Raw genomic sequence first — 26,226 nt, 5'->3', positions numbered from 1 at the left:
ACTTTGACTGATATTGATGTTGTTTTGGGGATGTTAAAAAAGAAAAAAAAAACATTGAAAAAAATGTTTAAAACACAATACTGGATTTATTTGATTTATCCACAAATGTAAGTTTGTAAAAACAACCCCATCCTTCCACAAAAACTCAGCCATTTTCTCTCACTTGTATATTGCATAAAGGTCTGGGGACATACATATAAAATAATCACAACACAATCATCATAATACAGAGTAATAACGGTAATGAATAAAATAGATTATAGAGACCCAACAAATGATTCAAAGAGACACATATTTTAAAATTGTATAAAAGACAACTGTTCAAATGATGTATAAAGTAAATAATAATATGCTTCCTGAAGTGGTCCAGAAGATGTTTCAGATGTGAAGCAGTACATATGTATATCATATAAAGGTGACAATCTATGGGGTTATTAACAATTACAAATACAAATATGTAATACTTCAATATTTCATATAAATAGGTCTAAAATTGTATGATGAATATACAGTATATATATATATATATATATATATATATCTATATATATATATATATATATATATAGAGAGAGAGAGAGAGAGAGTGTGTGTGTGTATGTGTATACATACACACATGTTTATTGCATGTAAAATATGTATTTTACTGTTTACTCTCACTTTTTTACTCAAATTGTTCTGTCCATTTTTTAACAAAAGTACACAATGTTGCATATTAATACATGTACTTGACTGAAAAAAGCATTAATATAAAATGTCTAATCTATAAATGTAAAGATCATATTAAACAGATTGTTAGACAAACAACAATGTCACACATGTTATATGTGCTGATGTTGTTAGAAAGTCAAAATGAAAGTCTGGACAGTTTATTTCAAATCCTGCAGTTTCATTTGCTGCTGCTGTTCTCACCAGCACACTTGTGTTTCTTACACTGGTACTTAGAAGACAATCTTTCACCACACACACTGCAACTCAACACTTTCTCTCCTGGGTGTCTTCTCATGTGTGCTACAAGCTTTGATTGTTGACAAAAGCTTCTGTTGCAGGTTGAACAGGAATGTGATTTTTCACAAGTGTGTTCTGTTGTGTCTTTTCAAATGTTGACCTTGTGCAAAGCATTTACCACAGATTGAACAGGAGAAAGGTTTTTCACCAATGTGTGTTCTCATGTGTACTTTCAAACCCTGACTTTTAACAAAGCCTTTACCACAGATTGAACAGGAAAAAGGTTTTTCTCCAGTGTGTGTTCTCATGTGTCTTTTCAAACTCTGATTTTGTGCAAAACCTTTACCACAGATTGAACAAGAAAAAGGTTTTTCACCATTGTGTGTTCTCATGTGTACTTTCAAACTCTGACTTTCAACAAAACCTTTACCACAGGTAGAACAGGAAAAAGGTTTTTCACCAGTGTGTGTTCTCTTGTGTCTTTTCAAATGTTGACTTTCTCTAAAACCTTTACCACAGATTGAACAGGAAAAAGGTTTTTCACCGGTGTGTGTTCTCATGTGTACCTTCAAATTGATACTTTGTGTAAAACCTTTACTACAGAGTGAACAAGAAAAAGGTTTTTCTCTAGTGTGTGTTCTAATATGTCTTTTCAAACTCTGACTTTGTGTAAAACCTTTACCACAGGTTGAACAGGAAAAACGTTTTTCACCAGTGTGTGTTCTCATGTGTACTTTCAAATTGATACTTTGTCTAAAACCTTTACTGCAGAGTGAACAAGAAAAAGGTTTTTCTCCAGTGTGTGTTCTCATGTGTCTTTTCAGACTACAATGGTATTTAAAAGTTTTGTGACAGTGAGAAGATGTGAAGTGAGTGTTGTCAGTGTGACATGTCTTATCATCTTTAGAGTCTTCATCATCAGTGTCAGGAGAGTGTGACGTTGTGTCCTCACTATCTGATAGTGGAGCTAAGAGCTTGTCTGCTTGTGATCCTCCACAGTGGTCTCCATCAGCTTCTGTTGTCATGTGTTGTGTTGAGCTGCTGCTTGGAGGCTCCCCCCCTCCCCTCTCCTCACTTTCACCTTTCACCTCATCATCTTCACTCTTCACAGGGACACCAGTCACTGGGAACTCCTCCAACCATTTAGGCTGACTGATGCCCTCTTCCTCCTCTTCCTCTTTAATGTGCGGCGCCTCTTGGTCCTCCTCTTCCTCTTTAATGTGCGGCAGATCTTGCTCCTCCTCTTCCTCTTTAACGTAGGGGGTTAGTGGGTCCTCCTCTTCCGTTTTATAGTAGGGGGTCAGCGGGTTCTCTTGCTCCTTAAAGTAAGGAGTCAGTAGGTCTTCCTCTTCCTTTTTGATGTGTAAGATCAGTGGGTCCTCCGCTTGCCCTTTAATGTGAAGGGTCAGTTTAACATTATGGGTCTGTGGCGTCTCGTCTTCCTCTTTAATGTGGGGGGGCTGTGGCTCCTCTCCTCCCTCTTTGATGTGTTGGGAATGTGGTACCTCTTCTTCCTCGTGTAAATGGGGGGACTGTCGTTCCTCCTCCTGCTCACCAGGACGATGTGCTTCATCGAGGTCTGTGGGACAGGAAAAACAAACATTCTTGATAAAAGTCCAGCTTTGCTCAGTCACATGAGACATTGTCCTGCACCAACATATGATCTCACAATCTCATCAATTTCCCCTCACAGCAGTCAGGGTACTTCCAGCTGACATATGAAGAAGACCTTCAGGGGAATGCCTTCCCAGGCCAACATCCAATCCACCTTATTTATATAAAAACATCCTAAAAGTCATTCCTGCAATCCTTAATGGTAGACGCCATATGTGAAAGTGTGCTGTTCTCCCTCTGAATAAGTCATACACACACACAGGAAATAATGTACCACATGCCAGCCTCCACACAGTAGTACTAGTGATGAGCTCCCCCTGCTGGTGGACAATAATTACAGTCATTTTCACATTCATCTTAAGAGACATGTCTGTTATAAAAGAAGCATGAGCACAGTCAACATGTTGGCCAAGAAAGATGACATCTGTTTTACTTTCATTTAGATAGTGTCACCACAGTTAAACCGGGATGAAGTTTTTAGATTACTGACTACACCTTCAAAAGATAACTTGTTTACCTTATTAATATTAGTAATGATGGATTAAATTAATTTAGTGCGTTTCCAGACACTCAAATTGCGTTACAGTGAGAACTGAGAAGGCATCATTCATGCAGTCCACACATTCAATCAAAATCAGAATCAGACAGACCGTATTCCCTTGAATTGCCGCCAGGTATATAGTATGTGCCTGCCTAGAATTACTGCCGGGTCAAACTCGTTTCGCAAAATAATTAGCGCATGCTTAGCATTACCGCCGGCTCAGGATTAATGCCGGGTCAAACTCGTTTCGCAAAATATTATTTTTTATTAGCGCACGTCTAGAATTTCGGCCGGGTCAAACTCGTCACGTCACGAGTGACACTTCACCTGTCATCATTTTCAAAATGGAGGATGCTGATTTCAATGATTTGAAATGGCATAAAGGGTTTCATGGTGGCAGAGGGGTTAGTGCGTCTGCCTCACAATACGAAGTTCCTGCAGTCCTGGGTTCAAATCCAGGCTCGAGATCTTTCTGTGTGGAGTTTGCATGTTCTCCCCGTGAATGCGTGGGTTCCCTGCGGGTACTCCGGCTTCCTCCCACTTCCAAAAACATGCACCTGGGGATAGGTTGATTGGCAACACTAAATGGTCCCTAGTGTGTGAATGTGAGTGTGAATGTTGTCTGTCTATCTGTGTTGGCCCTGCGATGAGGTGGCGACTTGTCCAGGGTGTACCCTGCCTTCCGCCCGATTGTAGCTGAGATAGGCGCCAGCGCCCCCCGCGACCCCGAAAGGGAATAAGCGGTAGAAAATGGATGGATGGATGAAATCGCATAAAGGGAAAAAGATTAAAACCTATTCAGTAGGATTTAAGGTCCAAGCTATTGAATACGCCAAAAAGAACAGTAAGCAGCTATGTTTTATTAATATACCGTAGCTGCGTGTGTCAAATATGAGTCATTAAATGATTCCCGCCTCCTGGTGGTAGAGGGCGCTAGTGATCCCTCTTGCGACTACTCGGCTGCAGAAGAAGTGACAACAAGCAGCAAGAGTGAGCAGTGTGTGTTTATTTTTTCCTCTCGCTTGCACTTTTAACATGGAGGATTACATATCTAAAATAAAACAATTTTCTAAACTGGACTTTCAATCGAAGTAGGAGGTAATAAAGGAAGATCTCCATCGAGACAGTGAGACTTTTAAAACTGAAGAAAGGAAGACTTTTATGACCTGTGAGAACATTTTTACAACTCTTCTTCTCTGACCTTCCCAAAGTAATAATCCAATCAATAATCACTGAACTCAACAAAAAAAAGGCATATTATTTCAACAATCTGCGATGATGTAACGACTTTCCAGGGTGTATGCCGCCTTCCGCCCGATTGTAGCTGAGATAGGCGCCAGCGCCCCTCGCGACCCCAAAAGGGAATAAGCGGTAGAAAATGGATGGATTATTTCAACAATAAATTCCGGTGTCACAGAACTGGCTAATATAACCAAATCTGCTTTTCATTGCACAATATTAGGGAAATTGACATAAATGTAAGAGCAATGTTGTCATTCTTAGGAGAAGCAACATTTGTTAGGGAAAATAATGCCTTGCCGGTAAAGTCTATTCAGGTGTACTGGATAGGAGCCTGAGCCAGATAGTCGGACCTCGGATTCAGGAGGAACAGTGTGGTTTTCGTCCTGGTCGTGGAACTGTGGACCAGCTCTATACTCTGGGCAGGGTCCTTGAGGGTGCATGGGAGTTTGCCCAACCAGTCTACATGTGTTTTGTGGGCTTGGAGAAGGCATTTGACCGTGTCCCCCAGGAAGTCCCGTGGGGAGTGCTCAGAGAGTCTGATTGTGGCGGTCCGCTACCACTATGATCAGAGCTTGGTCCTCATTGCCGGCAGTAAGTCGGACCCGTTTCCAGTGAGGGTTGGACTCCGCCAAGGCTGCCCTTTGTTACCGATTCTGTTCGTAACTTTTATGGATAGAATTTGTAGGCGCAGTCAGGGCGTTGAGGGGATCTGGTTTGGTGGCAGCAGGATTAGGTCTCTGCTTTTTGCAGATGATGTGGTCCTGATGGCTTCATCTGGCCAAGATCTTCAGCTCTCACTGGATCAGTTTGCAGCAGAGTGTGAAGCGACTGGGATGGGAATCAGCACCTCCAAGTCAAAGTCCATGGTTCTCGTCCGGAAAAGGGTGGAGTGCCATCTCCGGGTTGGGGAGGAGATTTTTCCCCAAGTGGAGGAGTTCAAGTACCTAGGAGTCTTGTTCACGAGTGAGGGAAGAGTGCATCGTGAGATCGACAGGCGGATCGGTGCGGCGTTTTCAGTAATGCGGACGCTGTATCGATCCGTTGTGGTGAAGAAGGAGCCGAGCCGGAAGGCAAATCTCTCAATTTACCGGTCGATCTCCGTTCCCATCCTCACCTATGGTCATGAGCTTTGGGTTATTACCGAAAGGACAAGATCACGGGTTCAAGCGGCCCAAATGAGTTTCCTCTGCCATGTGGCGGGTCTCTCCCTTAGAGATAGGGTGAGAAGCTCTGTCATCCGGGAGGAACTCAAAGTAAACCCGCTGTTCCTCCACATGGAGAGGAGCCAGATGAGGTGGTTCGGGCATCTGGTCAGGATGCCACCCGAACGCCTCCCTAGGGAGGTGTTTAGGGCATGTCCAACCGGTACGAGGCCACGGGGAAGACCCAGGACACGTTGGGAAGACTATGTCTCCCGGCTGGCCTGGGAACGCTTTGGGATCCCCCGGGAAGTGCTAGACGAAGTGGATTGGGAGAGGAAAGTCTGGGCTTCCCTGCTTAGGCTGCTGCCCCCAAGACCCGACCTCGGATAAGCGGAAGAAGATGGATCCATAAACGCACAACACATCTCATCTGCTTGTGTTGTTGTGAACGACATCATCAATGTTGGAATAATGTACAAAGAGGACAGCAGTCGCAAGTGTCGCCTCCACACATCGTTCTGAGAACAGCAACACACTTCCCCCTTCACAATAATAGGTCTGACTGCGCTAACAAAATAAAGGTTTTAAAAAAAAAAAGCACCTTAAACAAACGTAATGAACTTATTGATGCATTTACACAATTATTATGCTTTGATCCAAAGTACGGGTCAAAATTGTCTAAAGATTTATTGCACAAATAAATGTGAGCAATTCTACATTTAATTAACAAACTGGAAAGAAAATAACATTTGCCTTGGTGCCCTAAAATATGAACCCTCCTTTAAGGCAACACTTGTCTTGACCTTAAAAAGTAAAATGTTGAGGCCTGTCGATGATGTGCCTTTTCCCACCCATCCATCCATTTTCTACCGCTTGTCCCTTTTGGACTCACAGGGGGGCAGAAGGTGGGGTACACCCTGGAAAATTCCATAAAACCTTTACACTATTTATTTAAATTGTATCCAAATTAAAAATGTATCCTCCAGTTTGTGGCTATTATGGGGCATATTTCCAGAGAATATGCATTTTTACAGCATGTTTTAAAGAGATAGCGATTAAAAAAATGACTTCTGGGTATATTATATTGCTCAACTAATTCTTATTAGTGAGCAGAATAGAGGCGCTCTCATTGACTCAAATGGTAAAATTAGGATGGTCAAGATTTTGCTAACGTTTGTTTAGGACTTAGAATGCATACAAAATAAAAACATGTTATTGTCTTACATATGGATTGTGAATGACAGGCAAAATAAAACAAATCAGATCCCCTTTGATCATTTTTCTACATCCTGTGAACGGGTTGATGCTGTGGTGAAAGTGAGAAAATAAATACATTTTGGGAAAATGCAAATTTAAGGAAAAATGGCTGACAAACTTTTTAAAGGGGAACATTATCACAATTTCAAAAGGGTTAAAAACAATAAAAATCAGTTCCCAGTGGCTTGTTGTATTTTTTGAAGTATTTTTCAAAATTTTACCGGTCCCGAAATATCCCAAAAAAAAGCTTTAAAGGGCCTTTTTTCCACTACCTGCCAAGATACGGTCCATTTCCCTGTGACGTCATACAGTGCTGCCAATACAAACAAACAGTGGCGAATAGCACAGCAAGATATAGTGACATTAGCTCGGATTCAGATTCGGATTTCAGCGGCTTAAGCGATTCAACAGATTACGCATGTATTGAAAAGGACGGTTGGAGTATGAAAGTATTGAAGAAGAAACTGAAGCTATTGAGCGAATAGCTATTAACGCTATTCATAGCCATAGCATGGCCGATTAGCTGCGTTAGCATCGCCGGTAAAATGTGCAGACACTCCGGCACATTCAATGGGGGTCTGGCGGCAGATTTCTTGCCACTTTCGCATCTTCGGTGCAACTTGAATCCCTCCCTATTAGTGTTGTTACACCCTCCGACAACACACAGTCGAGGCATGATGTCTCCAAGGTTCCAAAAAATAGCTGAAAAAACTGAAAGTAACAGAGTTGGGACCCGTGTGTGTAATGTGTTGAAAATGAAAATGGCGGCTGTATTACCTCGGTGACGTCAAGTTCTGACATCATCGCCACCAGAGCAATAAACAGAAAGGCGTTTAATTCGCCTAAATTCACCCATTTAAAGTTCGGAAATCGGTTAAAAAAATATATGGTCTTTTTTCTGCACCATCATGGTATATATTGACGCTTACATAGGTCTGCTGATAATGTTCCCCTTTAAAACCTGCTTAGAGATTGTTGGTGGTAAACCCAGAGAGGCATGTGTGTGTTATAAAATGATGGTAGAATTAGCTTTATTATTTGGGTTTAGGGGGCCATGTCATGGGGCTCGTCCACAGCCCAACTCTGACTTGTTCCACCACTGACAGTTTATTGTAGAAATAGACTGGGATGTGTAACTCATCTTTAGTAGTTACATTCCACAGAACACCGACAACCACGTGGTTGCAAGACCACGTTGCAAGTAGCAGATGGAATGCATCATCCTCACAAGACAACACAACTTCTTATACACAATATATTAAGCATAGTGTTATTCATCAAATATAAAGTTAGTAAAGATGTGAGAGTAAGAAGTCAACAAACCTGTTCTGTGTAACACAACTTGATGTTTCTTGAAAACAGCGTCCAGTAGTTGATGTTGTCGCTCCTTCTCCTCTTTTGTTGGACAAAGTTCCTCCTCATACTTTGCTATCCTTCTTTCGCACATTTTCACACAATCACAACACTTTACTCTCACACTTGATCTCTACTTAGCGATGTGTTGATAACGTCCTCGTCTCTTTGTTAGCAGCTAACAAGCTAAGCTAACTAGCCAGCTAAGCTAACTAACAAGCAAAGATAGCACGAGAAGCGGCACAGTGCTTCTAGCGCATCGAGACCACTTTATCCTTAAATAAAGAATCACATATGTATTTTATACGACGTAAATATTATAAACTGGATAACAAATAATAAGACTGACTTATTAGCGTCCTGCACACTTCTTTCTCCTTCTCCTCCTGTTCTGCTGTCTTCCGTTTACCCCGGAAGCTGGGAATGACGTCACAGCCGAGCGGACGAAGAGGTAGCTCTATATAAGATATTGCTTGCTGTCACTGTTACCATGCTTTTCTTTTACGTAATATTTATTTGAATAACAATGTGGTATAAACGAGTGTCTTATTTTTCAAAAATAAATTCAAAGTATATCAAACAAAGCTTTAATGTTGGGGTTCAGTGGCGCCCCCGTGCGACATTCATTGCAATGACAAGAGTGAAAGTGCTAGAAATTGTAGCGATATTACTGCCTGATTTTTTTAAATTTACCCTTCCACGTGTTTTTATTGTTGTACCCTTTTACTCCTAATCTATTTCATACGAAAAATTTATAAAACATTGAAATATGACAGAAAGTGACGACGCAGGACCTCCGTCGTAAAAAAGTACAGGAAGTGACGTAATTCACGCATGCGTGGATCGATCGTGTCGTGAATTTATATCCATTTTTAAAAAGTGTGAAACATTTGCTCTCATACACAAAAGTCTCTTAAAGTGAAATCCAAATCCTCACATTGTGTTAATTATTTCAATTTATTCATTCAGTCTTAGAAGATTTGTATAAAATAGAAAACACTTACATTATTACATTTATTGGAATATACGTCGTTTTAAATAAGCACATTTAAGCACAAGTGTATCATTTAATTATATAAATTTTATTTTAATCTTATTGGAATGGTCTCTCATATTTACTTTTACTTTCTTTAACGGGTTTTGTTTGTAAGAGGATTGGATTTAATGTGATGTTTTTTATATTGCTGAGTAAAATACTGAAAACACTGACTCATATTGTATTGAAAGTACCTTAATGTGTCCAAACATTGTTTATGTATGTTTAATTGTTCAATAACAAAATAAAATAAATACTCAGAAGTAGAACTGGCTAGCAAATAAACTCTTATATTAACATCAATAATGTTGAAGTCATATTACATGACATTATACAAATATGTATATTAAGTATAATTTGAATAGTTGGCAAGTAAACAAAATGCATTTGCCATACCTAATTGTATTATATCAATTATAACTCAACCGTACACATTACAACATGTATTCACACTTTGTTGTGTGAAAATATTTTACACAAACTTACATTCAATTATAGTAATGATTATAATATAATAAGATATAAAACAATGTGTGTTCTGGATCTAAATTAATGCATGGAAAATCAATAGTTAAACAATTAATCTTTTTAGTGAGGTGGCATCTTTTTCACCTGAAAACTTATCTACTTAAGTGTACAAATAAAGTCTTACGTATTACTTGTATTACATTTGAATAGAACCTTATTGAGCATATTAACAAGATTCTTTTAGAAAATGTGCCAAGTATGAAAAAGTCATTTTGTATTTGCGTACAGGATGTTGAATGACAATGATCTCGACCCACCATAAATAAACAAAACAGGAAGATTGGAGCATGTGGAAAGAAGTTATGACTGTTATCCTTTTCCACCACAAGGGGGCGATGTTGGTGTCGATATCAATGACTAGTCATGATCAGACCCCGAATTAAAGGTCTCATATCAGTTTGCAATGAGATCCCATCATCTAAAGAGAAGTAAAGACAATTTGATGGTTGATGGCGAGGGGCAGTTTTGGCCGCCAGGCTCCGCCCACCACCAATGGGTACCAACAGGTACTGACCCATTCTGCACGACAGGGTGTCATCATCATCATTTGTACCAACTCTGAGTACAATCTCAGTTTGTGGGGCTGTGTTATAAATGTGTAAAGTTGTGTGGCGAGCCATCAGGTCAAAGTTTGGTCAAAGTCCCGAGGAGGAGTTTGTTCAAGTACCACCCCTTTTTGACTTCAACATGGCTGATGGAAACCAAAATGGCCGACTTCCTTTTGGCTCTCAAATATGGCTTCTTGAGACTTTTACGTTCCTCCTGTCATGATAGACGCCGCTGGTGATGTTGGTGGCGATACGTGAATCTGGGGCGAGGGGCACAATCATTCACATTTTCAAGAGTTAATATTTGATGTTTGGCTTCGGGGCTCCTAAATTATTTCATTTTTTGCTTGCAAGATTTGGAGAGTTTTGAGAGAACCTTTCCTCACACACACTGCACATTCTAGAACTATCCTTTAGCCACGCCCCCTGGGCTAATATACTTCCAGTGTTGTGACCTCTGTTTACAATTTGTCAGCTCCAAAATATACCTTCTCACTGGCTACTCGGCCTGTCAATCTTTGGCCTCCACACCATTCCATTCAGAAGCCATTCTCCATTCAAAAGCAATACTTGGCTGCCACTTCTCTCATCAACTACATCCCTCCAGAAAATACACTGATAATACTTGATATGAAGCAATCAAATATATCATGAATCTACTCAGGTCACATGGTTTATAACAGGGGTAAGGAACCTATGGCTCGCGAGCCAGATGTGGCTCTTTTGATGACTGCATTTGGCTCTTGGATAAATCTGAGCTGACATTGCTTAACACGATAAGTAATGAATAATTCCACTTGTAATCACAGTGTTAAAAATAACGTTCAAAATATAAAACATTCATTTTTAATCCATCCATTCATTTTCTGCTGCACCTGTTGAAGAAGTTACATAAAGGTAAGTAGTTATTTATTTATTAGTGGTTAATGTGGGGCTTGTAATCCTGGGGATTCTTCAGACCACCAAGCACCGACATGAGAGACTGTTTCAGGGTTTAAATATTGTTTTATTTTTAAATAAGACTCTCAGTTGCTTTCCAGCAATTGTCTTTTTCTCTTTCCTTCTTGCTTGCGCTCTGGCTCCAGCCCCAACCCCGTCTCTCTTCCTGGATGCTGCGTATAACAGAGCGACAGGTGATTACATAACAAGGCCCAGGTGGGCCTTCTATGGTCCTGGCACACCCCGCTTCGCTGCAGGCCCGCATGCCACGACCCCTCCACAGTTAGCTTCAGAATAACAATGTTATTACAAAAAATAAGAGACCTGTTATACTTTACAAATGTTGGTCTTACTTAAAAATACACACGTTTAGTTGTGTTCAGTGTTGAAAAAAATATTATATGGCTCTTACGGAAATACATTTTAAAAATATTTGGATTGTAGCTGAGATAGGCGCCAGCACCCCCCGCGACCCCAAAGGGAATAAGCGGTAGAAAATGGATGGATGGATGGATGGATTTTTGGCTCTCTCAGCCAAAAAGGTTCCCGACCCCTGGTTTATAAGAAAGATAATGAAGTTGGATAAATGAGTCATAATTGCAATGGTCTTGCAGACAACAGAAAAATAAATCTCATATTTATGTGGCTGAAGGAAAAAAAAACACAATATTTTTTGTCTTCAAGAAACGCATTCAATACATTTTAGAGTCAGAAAAATGGAGAAAAGAATGGGATGGTTCGATTTCCCGTGGTATACTATTCCCATTTATTGAACTTTGGGCTGAATACTTAAGTTAAAGTTAAAGTTATAGTTAAAGTAGCAATGATTGTCACACACACACTAGGTGTGGTGAAATGTGTCCTCTGCATTTGACCCATCCCCTTGTTCACCCCCTGGGAAGTGAGGGGAGCAGTGGGCAGCAGCGGTGCCGCGCCCGGGAATCATTTATGGTGATTTAACCCCCAACCCTAACCTTTGATGCTGAGTGCCAAGCAGGGAGGTAATGGCTCCCATTTTTATAGTCTTTGGTATGACTTGGCCGGGGTTTGAACTCCCAACCTACCCATCTCAGGGCGGACACTCTAACCACTAGGCCACTAAGTAGGTGGCCTAGTGGTTAGAGATTAGTTTTAACATTTAGCGCTCAGATTTAGATTCAGCTGTGAAGAGGTAGCGACTTGTCCAGGGTGTACCCCGCCTTGGTTGGATGAATGGATTTAAATTCAGATTTAAGATTTATGTTTAGATTTAACATGAAGCGCTCTCATTTAGATAGAGATGTAGATTTAAGATTTAGATTTAACATTCAGACTTAGATCGAATATTTAGCACTGACATTTAGATAATTTAGTTTTAAGATGTAGGTTTGGATTTAAGATTTAGATTTAGTTTTAACATTTAACGCTCACGTTTACAAACCCTGTTTCCATATGAGTTGGGAAATGGTGTTTGATGTAAATATAAACGGAATACAATGATTTGAAAATCATTTTCAATCCATATTCAGTTGAATATGCTACAAAGACAACATAGTTGATGTTCAAACTGATAAACTTTATTTTTTTGCAAATAATCATTAACTTTAGAATTTGATGCCAGCAACACGTGACAAAGAAGTTGGGAAAGGTGGCAATAAATACTGATAAAGTTGAGGAATGCTCATCACATTACTTTTTATTCATGTATGTATGTAGAAGTGTCTGGTTGCATCAGCTCCGCTGCTTTAATATTCTTTCATGTCCTTTGTGTTCTTTGATGTTTGATGTTTCCCTCCACATGTAAGAGGGATGTGTACTATGTGTGCTATGGCTTTGAGTTGTTTTTTCCCCCTTGGCCTCAGTCTGGACCCCCTCTCCAGAGGCCCAGGATTAGACCCATTTTTTTATTTTCATTTTAATCTTTTTTTCTTTTCTTTCCCCCATTCATCCCCCCCCCCAATTGTTTACCTGTATCTCACCTTTTTTGTAAGGGCGCCGGAAGTCGGCAGACCTGTCAGCGATCCTGTTCTGTCTCCCTGTAATGTTTGATCTTGAATGGGATTGTGCTGAAAATGTTAATTATCCTGAAGGAACTATCCTGAAGGAATAAATAAAGTACTATCTATCTATCCATCTATCTATCTATCTCTGTCTGTCTATCAAACACTTATTTGGAACATCCCACAGGTGTGCAGGCTAATTGGGGACAGGTAGGTTCCATGATTGGGTATAAAAACAGCTTCCCAAAAAATGCTCAGTCTTTCACAAGAAAGGATGGGACGAGGTACACCCCTTTGTCCACAACTGCGTGAGCAAACAGTCAAACAGTTTAAGAACAACATTTCTCAAAGTGCAATTGCAAGAAATTTAGGGATTTCAACATCTACGCTCCATAATATCATCAAAAGATTCAGAGAATCTGGAGAAATCACTCCACGTAAGCGGCATGGCCGGAAACCAACATTGAATGACCATGACCTTCGATCCCTCAGACGGCACTGTATCAAAAACCGACATCAATCTCTAAAGGATATCACCACATGGGCTCAGGAACACTTCAGAAAACCACTGTCACTAAATACAGTTTGTCGCTACATCTGTAAGTGCAAGTTAAAGCTCTACTATGCAAAGCGAAAGCCATTTATCAACAACATCCAGAAATGCCACCGGCTTCTCTGGGCCCGAGATCATCTAAGATGGACTGATGCAGAGTGGAAAAGTGTTCTGTGGTGTGATAAGTCCACATTTCAAATTGTTTTCGGAAATATTCAACATCGTGTCATCCGGACCAAAAGGGAAGCGAACCATCCAGACTGTTATCGAAGCAAAGTTGAAAAGCCAGCATCTGTGATGGTATGGGGGTGCATTACTGCCCAAGACATGGGTAACTTACACATCTGTGAAGGTACCATTAATATTGAACGGTACATACAGGTATCAGAACATATGCTGCCATTTAAGCGCCGTCTTTTTCATGGACGCCCCTGCTTATTTCAGCAAGACAATACCAAGCCACATTCAGCACGTGTTACAACAGTGTGGCTACTCAGTGGCCTAGAGGTTAGAGTGTTCGCCCTGAGATCGGTAGGTCGTGAGTTCAAACCCCGGCCGAGTCATACCAAAGACTATAAAAATGGGACCGGTTACCTCCCTGCCTGGCACTCAGCATTAAGGGTTGGAATTGGGGGTTAAATCACCAAAAATGATTCCCGGGCGCGGCACCGCTGCTGCCCACTGCTCTCCTCACTTCCCAGGGGGTGATCAAGGGTGATGGGTCAAATGCAGAGAATAATTTCGCCACATCCAGTATGTGTGTGACAGTTATTGATACTTTAACTTTAACTTTAAAAAAAGAGTGCGGATACTTTCCTGGCCCGCCTGCAGTCCAGACTTGTCTCCCATGGAAAATGTGTGACGCATCATGAAGCCTAAAATACGACAGCAGAGACCCCGGACTGTTGAAGGACTGAAGCTCTACATAAAATAAGAATGGGAAAGAATTACACTTTCAAAGCTTCAACAATTAGTTTCCTCAGTTCCCAAACGTTTATTGAGTGTTGTTAAAAGAAAAGGTGATGTAACACAGTGGTGAACATGTCCTTTCCCAACTACTTTGGCACATGTTGCAGCCATGAAATTCAAATTTAATTATCTGCAAAAAAAGAAAAAAGTTTATGAGTTTGAACATCAAATATGTTGTCTTTGTAGTGCATTCAACTGAATATGGGTTGGAAATGATTTGCAAGTCATTGTATTCTGTTTATATTCACATCTAACACAATTTCCCAACTCATATGGAAACGGGGTTTGTAGATTTAAGATTTAGGTTTAGATTTAACATTTAGATTTAGATTTAACATTCAGGTTAAGATTTAAGATTTAGGTTTGGATTTAACATCCATCCATCCATTTTCTATAGCGTATTCTCTTAACATATAGATTAATATTTGAGATTTAAATTGTGATTAAGATTTAGATTGAACATTTAGATATAATATTTAGAGTCTACATTTAAATGTGATTAAATAAGCTGAATGTGAGAAATATATCTGCTACAAAAGTTAGACTGAACTTTAACATTCGGCACCCCATAATTGCTTTTAATAAACTTTTTTCTAAACTTCGAAAGTGATATTTCTCTAAGTTAGGGCAGCTCAGAAAGAGTGATTGAAATGTAAAGTTAAGCCCAAAATGACTGCTCATTTGTTTTGATAGACTTACAATTCCACAGAAAGTAAGTCAGGACAAAGCATTGCTTTTAATGTCATCCAGTATTAGTTTTGACAGTGTGAGTACATGAATATATGTGACATACTCCGCTGCAGTAGGTGGCAGTATTATATATATTATTATCATCCAGTATTAGTTTTGACAGTGTAAGTACATGAATATATGTGACATACTCCGCTGCAGTAGGTGGCAGTATTATATATATTATTATCATCCAGTATTAGTTTTGACAGTGTGAGTACATGAATATATGTGACATACTCCGCTGCAGTAGGTGGCAGTATTATATATATTATTATCATCCAGTATTAGTTTTGACAGTGTAAGTACATGAATATATGTGACATACTCCGCTGCAGTAGGTGGCAGTATTATATATATTATTATCATCCAGTATTAGTTTTGACAGCGTGAGTACATGAATATATGTGACATACTCCGCTGCAGTAGGTGGCAGTATTATATATATTATTATCATCCAGTATTAGTTTTGACAGTGTAAGTACATGAATATATGTGACATACTCCGCTGCAGTAGGTGGCAGTATTATGTATATTATTATCATCCAGTATTAGTTTTGACAGTGTAAGTACATGAATATATGTGACATACTCCGCTGCAGTAGGTGGCAGTATTATATATATTATTATCATCCAGTATTAGTTTTGACAGTGTGAGTACATGAATATATGTGACATACTCCGCTGCAGTAGGTGGCAGTATTATATATATTATTATCATCCAGTATTAGTTTTGACAGTGTAAGTACATGAATATATGTGACATACTCCGCTGCAGTAGGTGGCAGTATTATATATATTATTATCATCCAGTATTAGTTTTGACAGTGTGAGTACATGAATATATGTGACATACTCCGCTGCAGTAGGTGGCAGTATTATATATATTATTATCATCCAGTATTAGTTTTGACAGTGTGAGTACATGAATATATGTGACATACTCCGCTGCAGTAGGTGGCAGTATTATATATATTATTATCATCCAGTATTAGTTTTGACAGTGTAAGTACATGAATATATGTGACATACTCCGCTGCAGTAGGTGGCAGTATTATGTATATTATTATCATCCAGTATTAGTTTTGACAGTGTAAGTACATGAATATATGTGACATACTCCGCTGCAGTAGGTGGCAGTATTATATATATTATTATCATCCAGTATTAGTTTTGACAGTGTGAGTACATGAATATATGTGACATACTCCGCTGCAGTAGGTGGCAGTATTATATATATTATTATCATCCAGTATTAGTTTTGACAGTGTAAGTACATGAATATATGTGACATACTCCGCTGCAGTAGGTGGCAGTATTATATATATTATTATCATCCAGTATTAGTTTTGACAGTGTAAGTACATGAATATATGTGACATACTCCGCTGCAGTAGGTGGCAGTATTATATATATTATTATCATCCAGTATTAGTTTTGACAGTGTAAGTACATGAATATATGTGACATACTCCGCTGCAGAAGTTGGCAGTATTATATATATTATTATCATCCAGTATTAGTTTTGACAGTGTAAGTACATGAATATATGTGACATACTCCGCTGCAGTAGGTGGCAGTATTATATATATTATTATCATCCAGTATTAGTTTTGACAGTGTGAGTACATGAATATATGTGACATACTCCGCTGCAGTAGGTGGCAGTATTATATATATTATTATCATCCAGTATTAGTTTTGACAGTGTAAGTACATGAATATATGTGACATACTCCGCTGCAGTAGGTGGCAGTATTATATATATTATTATCATCCAGTATTAGTTTTGACAGTGTAAGTACATGAATATATGTGACATACTCCGCTGCAGTAGGTGGCAGTATTTTATATATTATTATCATCCAGTATTAGTTTTGACAGTGTAAGTACATGAATATATGTGACATACTCCGCTGCAGTAGGTGGCAGTATTTTATATATTATTATCATCCAGTATTAGTTTTGACAGTGAGTACATGAATATATGTGACATACTCCGCTGCAGTAGGTGGCAGTATTATATATATTATTATCATCCAGTATTAGTTTTGACAGTGTGAGTACATGAATATATGTGACATACTCCGCTGCAGTAGGTGGCAGTATTATATATATTATTATCATCCAGTATTAGTTTTGACAGTGTAAGTACATGAATATATGTGACATACTCCGCTGCAGTAGGTGGCAGTATTATATATATTATTATCATCCAGTATTAGTTTTGACAGTGTAAGTACATGAATATATGTGACATACTCCGCTGCAGAAGTTGGCAGTATTATATATATTATTATCATCCAGTATTAGTTTTGACAGTGTAAGTACATGAATATATGTGACATACTCCGCTGCAGTAGGTGGCAGTATTATATATATTATTATCATCCAGTATTAGTTTTGACAGTGTGAGTACATGAATATATGTGACATACTCCGCTGCAGTAGGTGGCAGTATTTTATATATTATTATCATCCAGTATTAGTTTTGACAGTGTAAGTACATGAATATATGTGACATACTCCGCTGCAGTAGGTGGCAGTATTATATATATTATTATCATCCAGTATTAGTTTTGACAGTGTGAGTACATGAATATATGTGACATACTCCGCTGCAGTAGGTGGCAGTATTTTATATATTATTATCATCCAGTATTAGTTTTGACAGTGTAAGTACATGAATATATGTGACATACTCCGCTGCAGTAGGTGGCAGTATTATATATATTATTATCATCCAGTATTAGTTTTGACAGTGTGAGTACATGAATATATGTGACATACTCCGCTGCAGTAGGTGGCAGTATTATATATATTATTATCATCCAGTATTAGTTTTGACAGTGTAAGTACATGAATATATGTGACATACTCCGCTGCAGTAGGTGGCAGTATTATATATATTATTATCATCCAGTATTAGTTTTGACAGTGTGAGTACATGAATATATGTGACATACTCCGCTGCAGTAGGTGGCAGTATTATATATATTATTATCATCCAGTATTAGTTTTGACAGTGTAAGTACATGAATATATGTGACATACTCCGCTGCAGTAGGTGGCAGTATTATATATATTATTATCATCCAGTATTAGTTTTGACAGTGTAAGTACATGAATATATGTGACATACTCCGCTGCAGTAGGTGGCAGTATTATATATATTATTATCATCCAGTATTAGTTTTGACAGTGTGAGTACATGAATATATGTGACATACTCCGCTGCAGTAGGTGGCAGTATTAGATATATTACTATCATCCAGTATTAGTTTTGACAGTGTAAGTACATGAATATATGTGACATACTCCGCTGCAGTAGGTGGCAGTATTATATATATTATTATCATCCAGTATTAGTTTTGACAGTGTAAGTACATGAATATATGTGACATACTCCGCTGCAGTAGGTGGCAGTATTATATATATTATTATCATCCAGTATTAGTTTTGACAGTGTAAGTACATGAATATATGTGACATACTCCGCTGCAGTAGGTGGCAGTATTATATATATTATTATCATCCAGTATTAGTTTTGACAGTGTAAGTACATGAATATATGTGACATACTCCGCTGCAGTAGGTGGCAGTATTATATATATTATTATCATCCAGTATTAGTTTTGACAGTGTAAGTACATGAATATATGTGACATACTCCGCTGCAGTAGGTGGCAGTATTATATATATTATTATCATCCAGTATTAGTTTTGACAGTGTAAGTACATAAATATATGTGACATACTCCGCTGCAGTAGGTGGCAGTATTATATAAATTATTATCATCCAGTATTAGTTTTGACAGTGTGAGTACATGAATATATGTGACATACTCCGCTGCAGTAGGTGGCAGTATTATATATATTATTATCATCCAGTATTAGTTTTGACAGTGTAAGTACATGAATATATGTGACATACTCCGCTGCAGTAGGTGGCAGTATTATATATATTATTATCATCCAGTATTAGTTTTGACAGTGTGAGTACATGAATATATGTGACATACTCCGCTGCAGTAGGTGGCAGTATTATATATATTATTATCATCCAGTATTAGTTTTGACAGTGTGAGTACATGAATATATGTGACATACTCCGCTGCAGTAGGTGGCAGTATTATATATATTATTATCATCCAGTATTAGTTTTGACAGTGTAAGTACATGAATATATGTGACATACTCCGCTGCAGTAGGTGGCAGTATTAGATATATTACTATCATCCAGTATTAGTTTTGACAGTGTAAGTACATGCATATATGTGACATACTCCGCTGCAGTAGGTGGCAGTATTATATATATTATTATCATCCAGTATTAGTTTTGACAGTGTAAGTACATGAATATATGTGACATACTCCGCTGCAGTAGGTGGCAGTATTATATATATTATTATCATCCAGTATTAGTTTTGACAGTGTAAGTACATGAATATATGTGACATACTCCGCTGCAGTAGGTGGCAGTATTATATATATTATTATCACCCAGTATTAGTTTTGACAGTGTAAGTACATGAATATATGTGACATACTCCGCTGCAGTAGGTGGCAGTATTATATATATTATTATCAACCAGTATTAGTTTTGACAGTGTAAGTACATGAATATATGTGACATACTCCGCTGCAGTAGGTGGCAGTATTATATATATTATTATCATCCAGTATTAGTTTTGACAGTGTGAGTACATGAATATATGTGACATACTCCGCTGCAGTAGGTGGCAGTATTATATATATTATTATCATCCAGTATTAGTTTTGACAGTGTAAGTACATGAATATATGTGACATACTCCGCTGCAGTAGGTGGCAGTATTATATATATTATTATCATCCAGTATTAGTTTTGACAGTGTGAGTACATGAATATATGTGACATACTCCGCTGCAGTAGGTGGCAGTATTATATATATTATTATCATCCAGTATTAGTTTTGACAGTGTGAGTACATGAATATATGTGACATACTCCGCTGCAGTAGGTGGCAGTATTATATATATTATTATCATCCAGTATTAGTTTTGACAGTGTAAGTACATGAATATATGTGACATACTCCGCTGCAGTAGGTGGCAGTATTATGTATATTATTATCATCCAGTATTAGTTTTGACAGTGTAAGTACATGAATATATGTGACATACTCCGCTGCAGTAGGTGGCAGTATTATATATATTATTATCATCCAGTATTAGTTTTGACAGTGTGAGTACATGAATATATGTGACATACTCCGCTGCAGTAGGTGGCAGTATTATATATATTATTATCATCCAGTATTAGTTTTGACAGTGTAAGTACATGAATATATGTGACATACTCCGCTGCAGTAGGTGGCAGTATTATATATATTATTATCATCCAGTATTAGTTTTGACAGTGTAAGTACATGAATATATGTGACATACTCCGCTGCAGTAGGTGGCAGTATTATATATATTATTATCATCCAGTATTAGTTTTGACAGTGTAAGTACATGAATATATGTGACATACTCCGCTGCAGTAGGTGGCAGTATTATATATATTATTATCATCCAGTATTAGTTTTGACAGTGTAAGTACATGAATATATGTGACATACTCCGCTGCAGTAGGTGGCAGTATTATATATATTACTATCATCCAGTATTAGTTTTGACAGTGTAAGTACATGAATATATGTGACATACTCCGCTGCAGTAGGTGGCAGTATTATATATATTATTATCATCCAGTATTAGTTTTGACAGTGTGAGTACATGAATATATGTGACATACTCCGCTGCAGTAGGTGGCAGTATTATATATATTATTATCATCCAGTATTAGTTTTGACAGTGTAAGTACATGAATATATGTGACATACTCCGCTGCAGTAGGTGGCAGTATTATATATATTATTATCATCCAGTATTAGTTTTGACAGTGTAAGTACATGAATATATGTGACATACTCCGCTGCAGTAGGTGGCAGTATTATATATATTATTATCATCCAGTATTAGTTTTGACAGTGTAAGTACATGAATATATGTGACATACTCCGCTGCAGTAGGTGGCAGTATTTTATATATTATTATCATCCAGTATTAGTTTTGACAGTGTAAGTACATGAATATATGTGACATACTCCGCTGCAGTAGGTGGCAGTATTATATATATTATTATCATCCAGTATTAGTTTTGACAGTGTGAGTACATGAATATATGTGACATACTCCGCTGCAGTAGGTGGCAGTATTATATATATTATTATCATCCAGTATTAGTTTTGACAGTGTAAGTACATGAATATATGTGACATACTCCGCTGCAGTAGGTGGCAGTATTATATATATTATTATCATCCAGTATTAGTTTTGACAGTGTGAGTACATGAATATATGTGACATACTCCGCTGCAGTAGGTGGCAGTATTATATATATTATTATCATCCAGTATTAGTTTTGACAGTGTAAGTACATGAATATATGTGACATACTCCGCTGCAGTAGGTGGCAGTATTATATATATTATTATCATCCAGTATTAGTTTTGACAGTGTAAGTACATGAATATATGTGACATACTCCGCTGCAGTAGGTGGCAGTATTATATATATTATTATCATCCAGTATTAGTTTTGACAGTGTGAGTACATGAATATATGTGACATACTCCGCTGCAGTAGGTGGCAGTATTAGATATATTACTATCATCCAGTATTAGTTTTGACAGTGTAAGTACATGAATATATGTGACATACTCCGCTGCAGTAGGTGGCAGTATTATATATATTATTATCATCCAGTATTAGTTTTGACAGTGTAAGTACATGAATATATGTGACATACTCCGCTGCAGTAGGTGGCAGTATTATATATATTATTATCATCCAGTATTAGTTTTGACAGTGTAAGTACATGAATATATGTGACATACTCCGCTGCAGTAGGTGGCAGTATTATATATATTATTATCATCCAGTATTAGTTTTGACAGTGTAAGTACATGAATATATGTGACATACTCCGCTGCAGTAGGTGGCAGTATTATATATATTATTATCATCCAGTATTAGTTTTGACAGTGTAAGTACATGAATATATGTGACATACTCCGCTGCAGTAGGTGGCAGTATTATATATATTATTATCATCCAGTATTAGTTTTGACAGTGTAAGTACATAAATATATGTGACATACTCCGCTGCAGTAGGTGGCAGTATTATATAAATTATTATCATCCAGTATTAGTTTTGACAGTGTGAGTACATGAATATATGTGACATACTCCGCTGCAGTAGGTGGCAGTATTATATATATTATTATCATCCAGTATTAGTTTTGACAGTGTAAGTACATGAATATATGTGACATACTCCGCTGCAGTAGGTGGCAGTATTATATATATTATTATCATCCAGTATTAGTTTTGACAGTGTGAGTACATGAATATATGTGACATACTCCGCTGCAGTAGGTGGCAGTATTATATATATTATTATCATCCAGTATTAGTTTTGACAGTGTGAGTACATGAATATATGTGACATACTCCGCTGCAGTAGGTGGCAGTATTATATATATTATTATCATCCAGTATTAGTTTTGACAGTGTAAGTACATGAATATATGTGACATACTCCGCTGCAGTAGGTGGCAGTATTAGATATATTACTATCATCCAGTATTAGTTTTGACAGTGTAAGTACATGCATATATGTGACATACTCCGCTGCAGTAGGTGGCAGTATTATATATATTATTATCATCCAGTATTAGTTTTGACAGTGTAAGTACATGAATATATGTGACATACTCCGCTGCAGTAGGTGGCAGTATTATATATATTATTATCATCCAGTATTAGTTTTGACAGTGTAAGTACATGAATATATGTGACATACTCCGCTGCAGTAGGTGGCAGTATTATATATATTATTATCACCCAGTATTAGTTTTGACAGTGTAAGTACATGAATATATGTGACATACTCCGCTGCAGTAGGTGGCAGTATTATATATATTATTATCAACCAGTATTAGTTTTGACAGTGTAAGTACATGAATATATGTGACATACTCCGCTGCAGTAGGTGGCAGTATTATATATATTATTATCATCCAGTATTAGTTTTGACAGTGTGAGTACATGAATATATGTGACATACTCCGCTGCAGTAGGTGGCAGTATTATATATATTATTATCATCCAGTATTAGTTTTGACAGTGTAAGTACATGAATATATGTGACATACTCCGCTGCAGTAGGTGGCAGTATTATATATATTATTATCATCCAGTATTAGTTTTGACAGTGTGAGTACATGAATATATGTGACATACTCCGCTGCAGTAGGTGGCAGTATTATATATATTATTATCATCCAGTATTAGTTTTGACAGTGTGAGTACATGAATATATGTGACATACTCCGCTGCAGTAGGTGGCAGTATTATATATATTATTATCATCCAGTATTAGTTTTGACAGTGTAAGTACATGAATATATGTGACATACTCCGCTGCAGTAGGTGGCAGTATTATGTATATTATTATCATCCAGTATTAGTTTTGACAGTGTAAGTACATGAATATATGTGACATACTCCGCTGCAGTAGGTGGCAGTATTATATATATTATTATCATCCAGTATTAGTTTTGACAGTGTGAGTACATGAATATATGTGACATACTCCGCTGCAGTAGGTGGCAGTATTATATATATTATTATCATCCAGTATTAGTTTTGACAGTGTAAGTACATGAATATATGTGACATACTCCGCTGCAGTAGGTGGCAGTATTATATATATTATTATCATCCAGTATTAGTTTTGACAGTGTAAGTACATGAATATATGTGACATACTCCGCTGCAGTAGGTGGCAGTATTATATATATTATTATCATCCAGTATTAGTTTTGACAGTGTAAGTACATGAATATATGTGACATACTCCGCTGCAGTAGGTGGCAGTATTATATATATTATTATCATCCAGTATTAGTTTTGACAGTGTAAGTACATGAATATATGTGACATACTCCGCTGCAGTAGGTGGCAGTATTATATATATTACTATCATCCAGTATTAGTTTTGACAGTGTAAGTACATGAATATATGTGACATACTCCGCTGCAGTAGGTGGCAGTATTATATATATTATTATCATCCAGTATTAGTTTTGACAGTGTAAGTACATGAATATATGTGACATACTCCGCTGCAGTAGGTGGCAGTATTATATATATTATTATCATCCAGTATTAGTTTTGACAGTGTAAGTACATGAATATATGTGACATACTCCGCTGCAGTAGGTGGCAGTATTATATATATTATTATCATCCAGTATTAGTTTTGACAGTGTGAGTACATGAATATATGTGACATACTCCGCTGCAGTAGGTGGCAGTATTATATATATTATTATCATCCAGTATTAGTTTTGACAGTGTGAGTACATGAATATATGTGACATACTCCGCTGCAGTAGGTGGCAGTATTATATATATTATTATCATCCAGTATTAGTTTTGACAGTGTAAGTACATGAATATATGTGACATACTCCGCTGCAGTAGGTGGCAGTATTATGTATATTATTATCATCCAGTATTAGTTTTGACAGTGTAAGTACATGAATATATGTGACATACTCCGCTGCAGTAGGTGGCAGTATTATATATATTATTATCATCCAGTATTAGTTTTGACAGTGTGAGTACATGAATATATGTGACATACTCCGCTGCAGTAGGTGGCAGTATTATATATATTATTATCATCCAGTATTAGTTTTGACAGTGTAAGTACATGAATATATGTGACATACTCCGCTGCAGTAGGTGGCAGTATTATATATATTATTATCATCCAGTATTAGTTTTGACAGTGTAAGTACATGAATATATGTGACATACTCCGCTGCAGTAGGTGGCAGTATTATATATATTATTATCATCCAGTATTAGTTTTGACAGTGTAAGTACATGAATATATGTGACATACTCCGCTGCAGTAGGTGGCAGTATTATATATATTACTATCATCCAGTATTAGTTTTGACAGTGTAAGTACATGAATATATGTGACATACTCCGCTGCAGTAGGTGGCAGTATTATATATATTATTATCATCCAGTATTAGTTTTGACAGTGTAAGTACATGAATATATGTGACATACTCCGCTGCAGTAGGTGGCAGTATTATATATATTATTATCATCCAGTATTAGTTTTGACAGTGTAAGTACATGAATATATGTGACATACTCCGCTGCAGTAGGTGGCAGTATTATATATTTTATTATCATCCAGTATTAGTTTTGACAGTGTAAGTACATGAATATATGTGACATACTCCACTGCAGTAGGTGGCAGTATTATATATATTATTATCATCCAGTATTAGTTTTGACAGTGTGAGTACATGAATATATGTGACATACTCCGCTGCAGTAGGTGGCAGTATTATATATATTATTATCATCCAGTATTAGTTTTGACAGTGTAAGTACATGAATATATGTGACATACTCCGCTGCAGTAGGTGGCAGTATCATATATATTATTATCATCCAGTATTAGTTTTGACAGTGTGAGTACATGAATATATGTGACATACTCCGCTGCAGTAGGTGGCAGTATTATATATATTATTATCATCCAGTATTAGTTTTGACAGTGTGAGTACATGAATATATGTGACATACTCCGCTGCAGTAGGTGGCAGTATTATATATATTATTATCATCCAGTATTAGTTTTGACAGTGTAAGTACATGAATATATGTGACATACTCCGCTGCAGTAGGTGGCAGTATTATATATGTTATTATCATCCAGTATTA

General features: G+C 37.4%; 2 protein-coding genes across 2 annotated transcripts in view; both read right to left on the bottom strand.

Annotated features, from left to right (window-relative positions):
- Nucleotides 1-26,226, bottom strand: part of LOC133546642 (gastrula zinc finger protein XlCGF8.2DB-like) — a 244,536-nt gene that overhangs the window by 154,014 nt on the left and 64,296 nt on the right. The gene's annotated exons all lie outside the window — the stretch shown is intronic.
- On the bottom strand, nt 67-8,520 carry LOC133546633 (oocyte zinc finger protein XlCOF8.4-like). Its single transcript, XM_061892423.1, has 2 exons — nt 8,068-8,520; nt 67-2,527 (listed from the first exon to the last, which is right to left on the bottom strand). The coding sequence occupies exons 1-2, from the start codon at nt 8,189-8,191 to the stop codon at nt 1,071-1,073; spliced, it is 1,581 nt and encodes a 526-aa protein (XP_061748407.1). The 5' UTR covers nt 8,192-8,520; the 3' UTR covers nt 67-1,070.

The sequence above is a fragment of the Nerophis ophidion genome, unplaced genomic scaffold, assembly GCF_033978795.1.
Source record: "Nerophis ophidion isolate RoL-2023_Sa unplaced genomic scaffold, RoL_Noph_v1.0 HiC_scaffold_35, whole genome shotgun sequence".
In the NCBI taxonomy this organism is placed as follows: domain Eukaryota; kingdom Metazoa; phylum Chordata; class Actinopteri; order Syngnathiformes; family Syngnathidae; genus Nerophis; species Nerophis ophidion.
The sequence above is the reverse complement of the archived record's forward strand: the minus strand, read 5'-3'. Positions and strand labels throughout refer to the sequence as shown.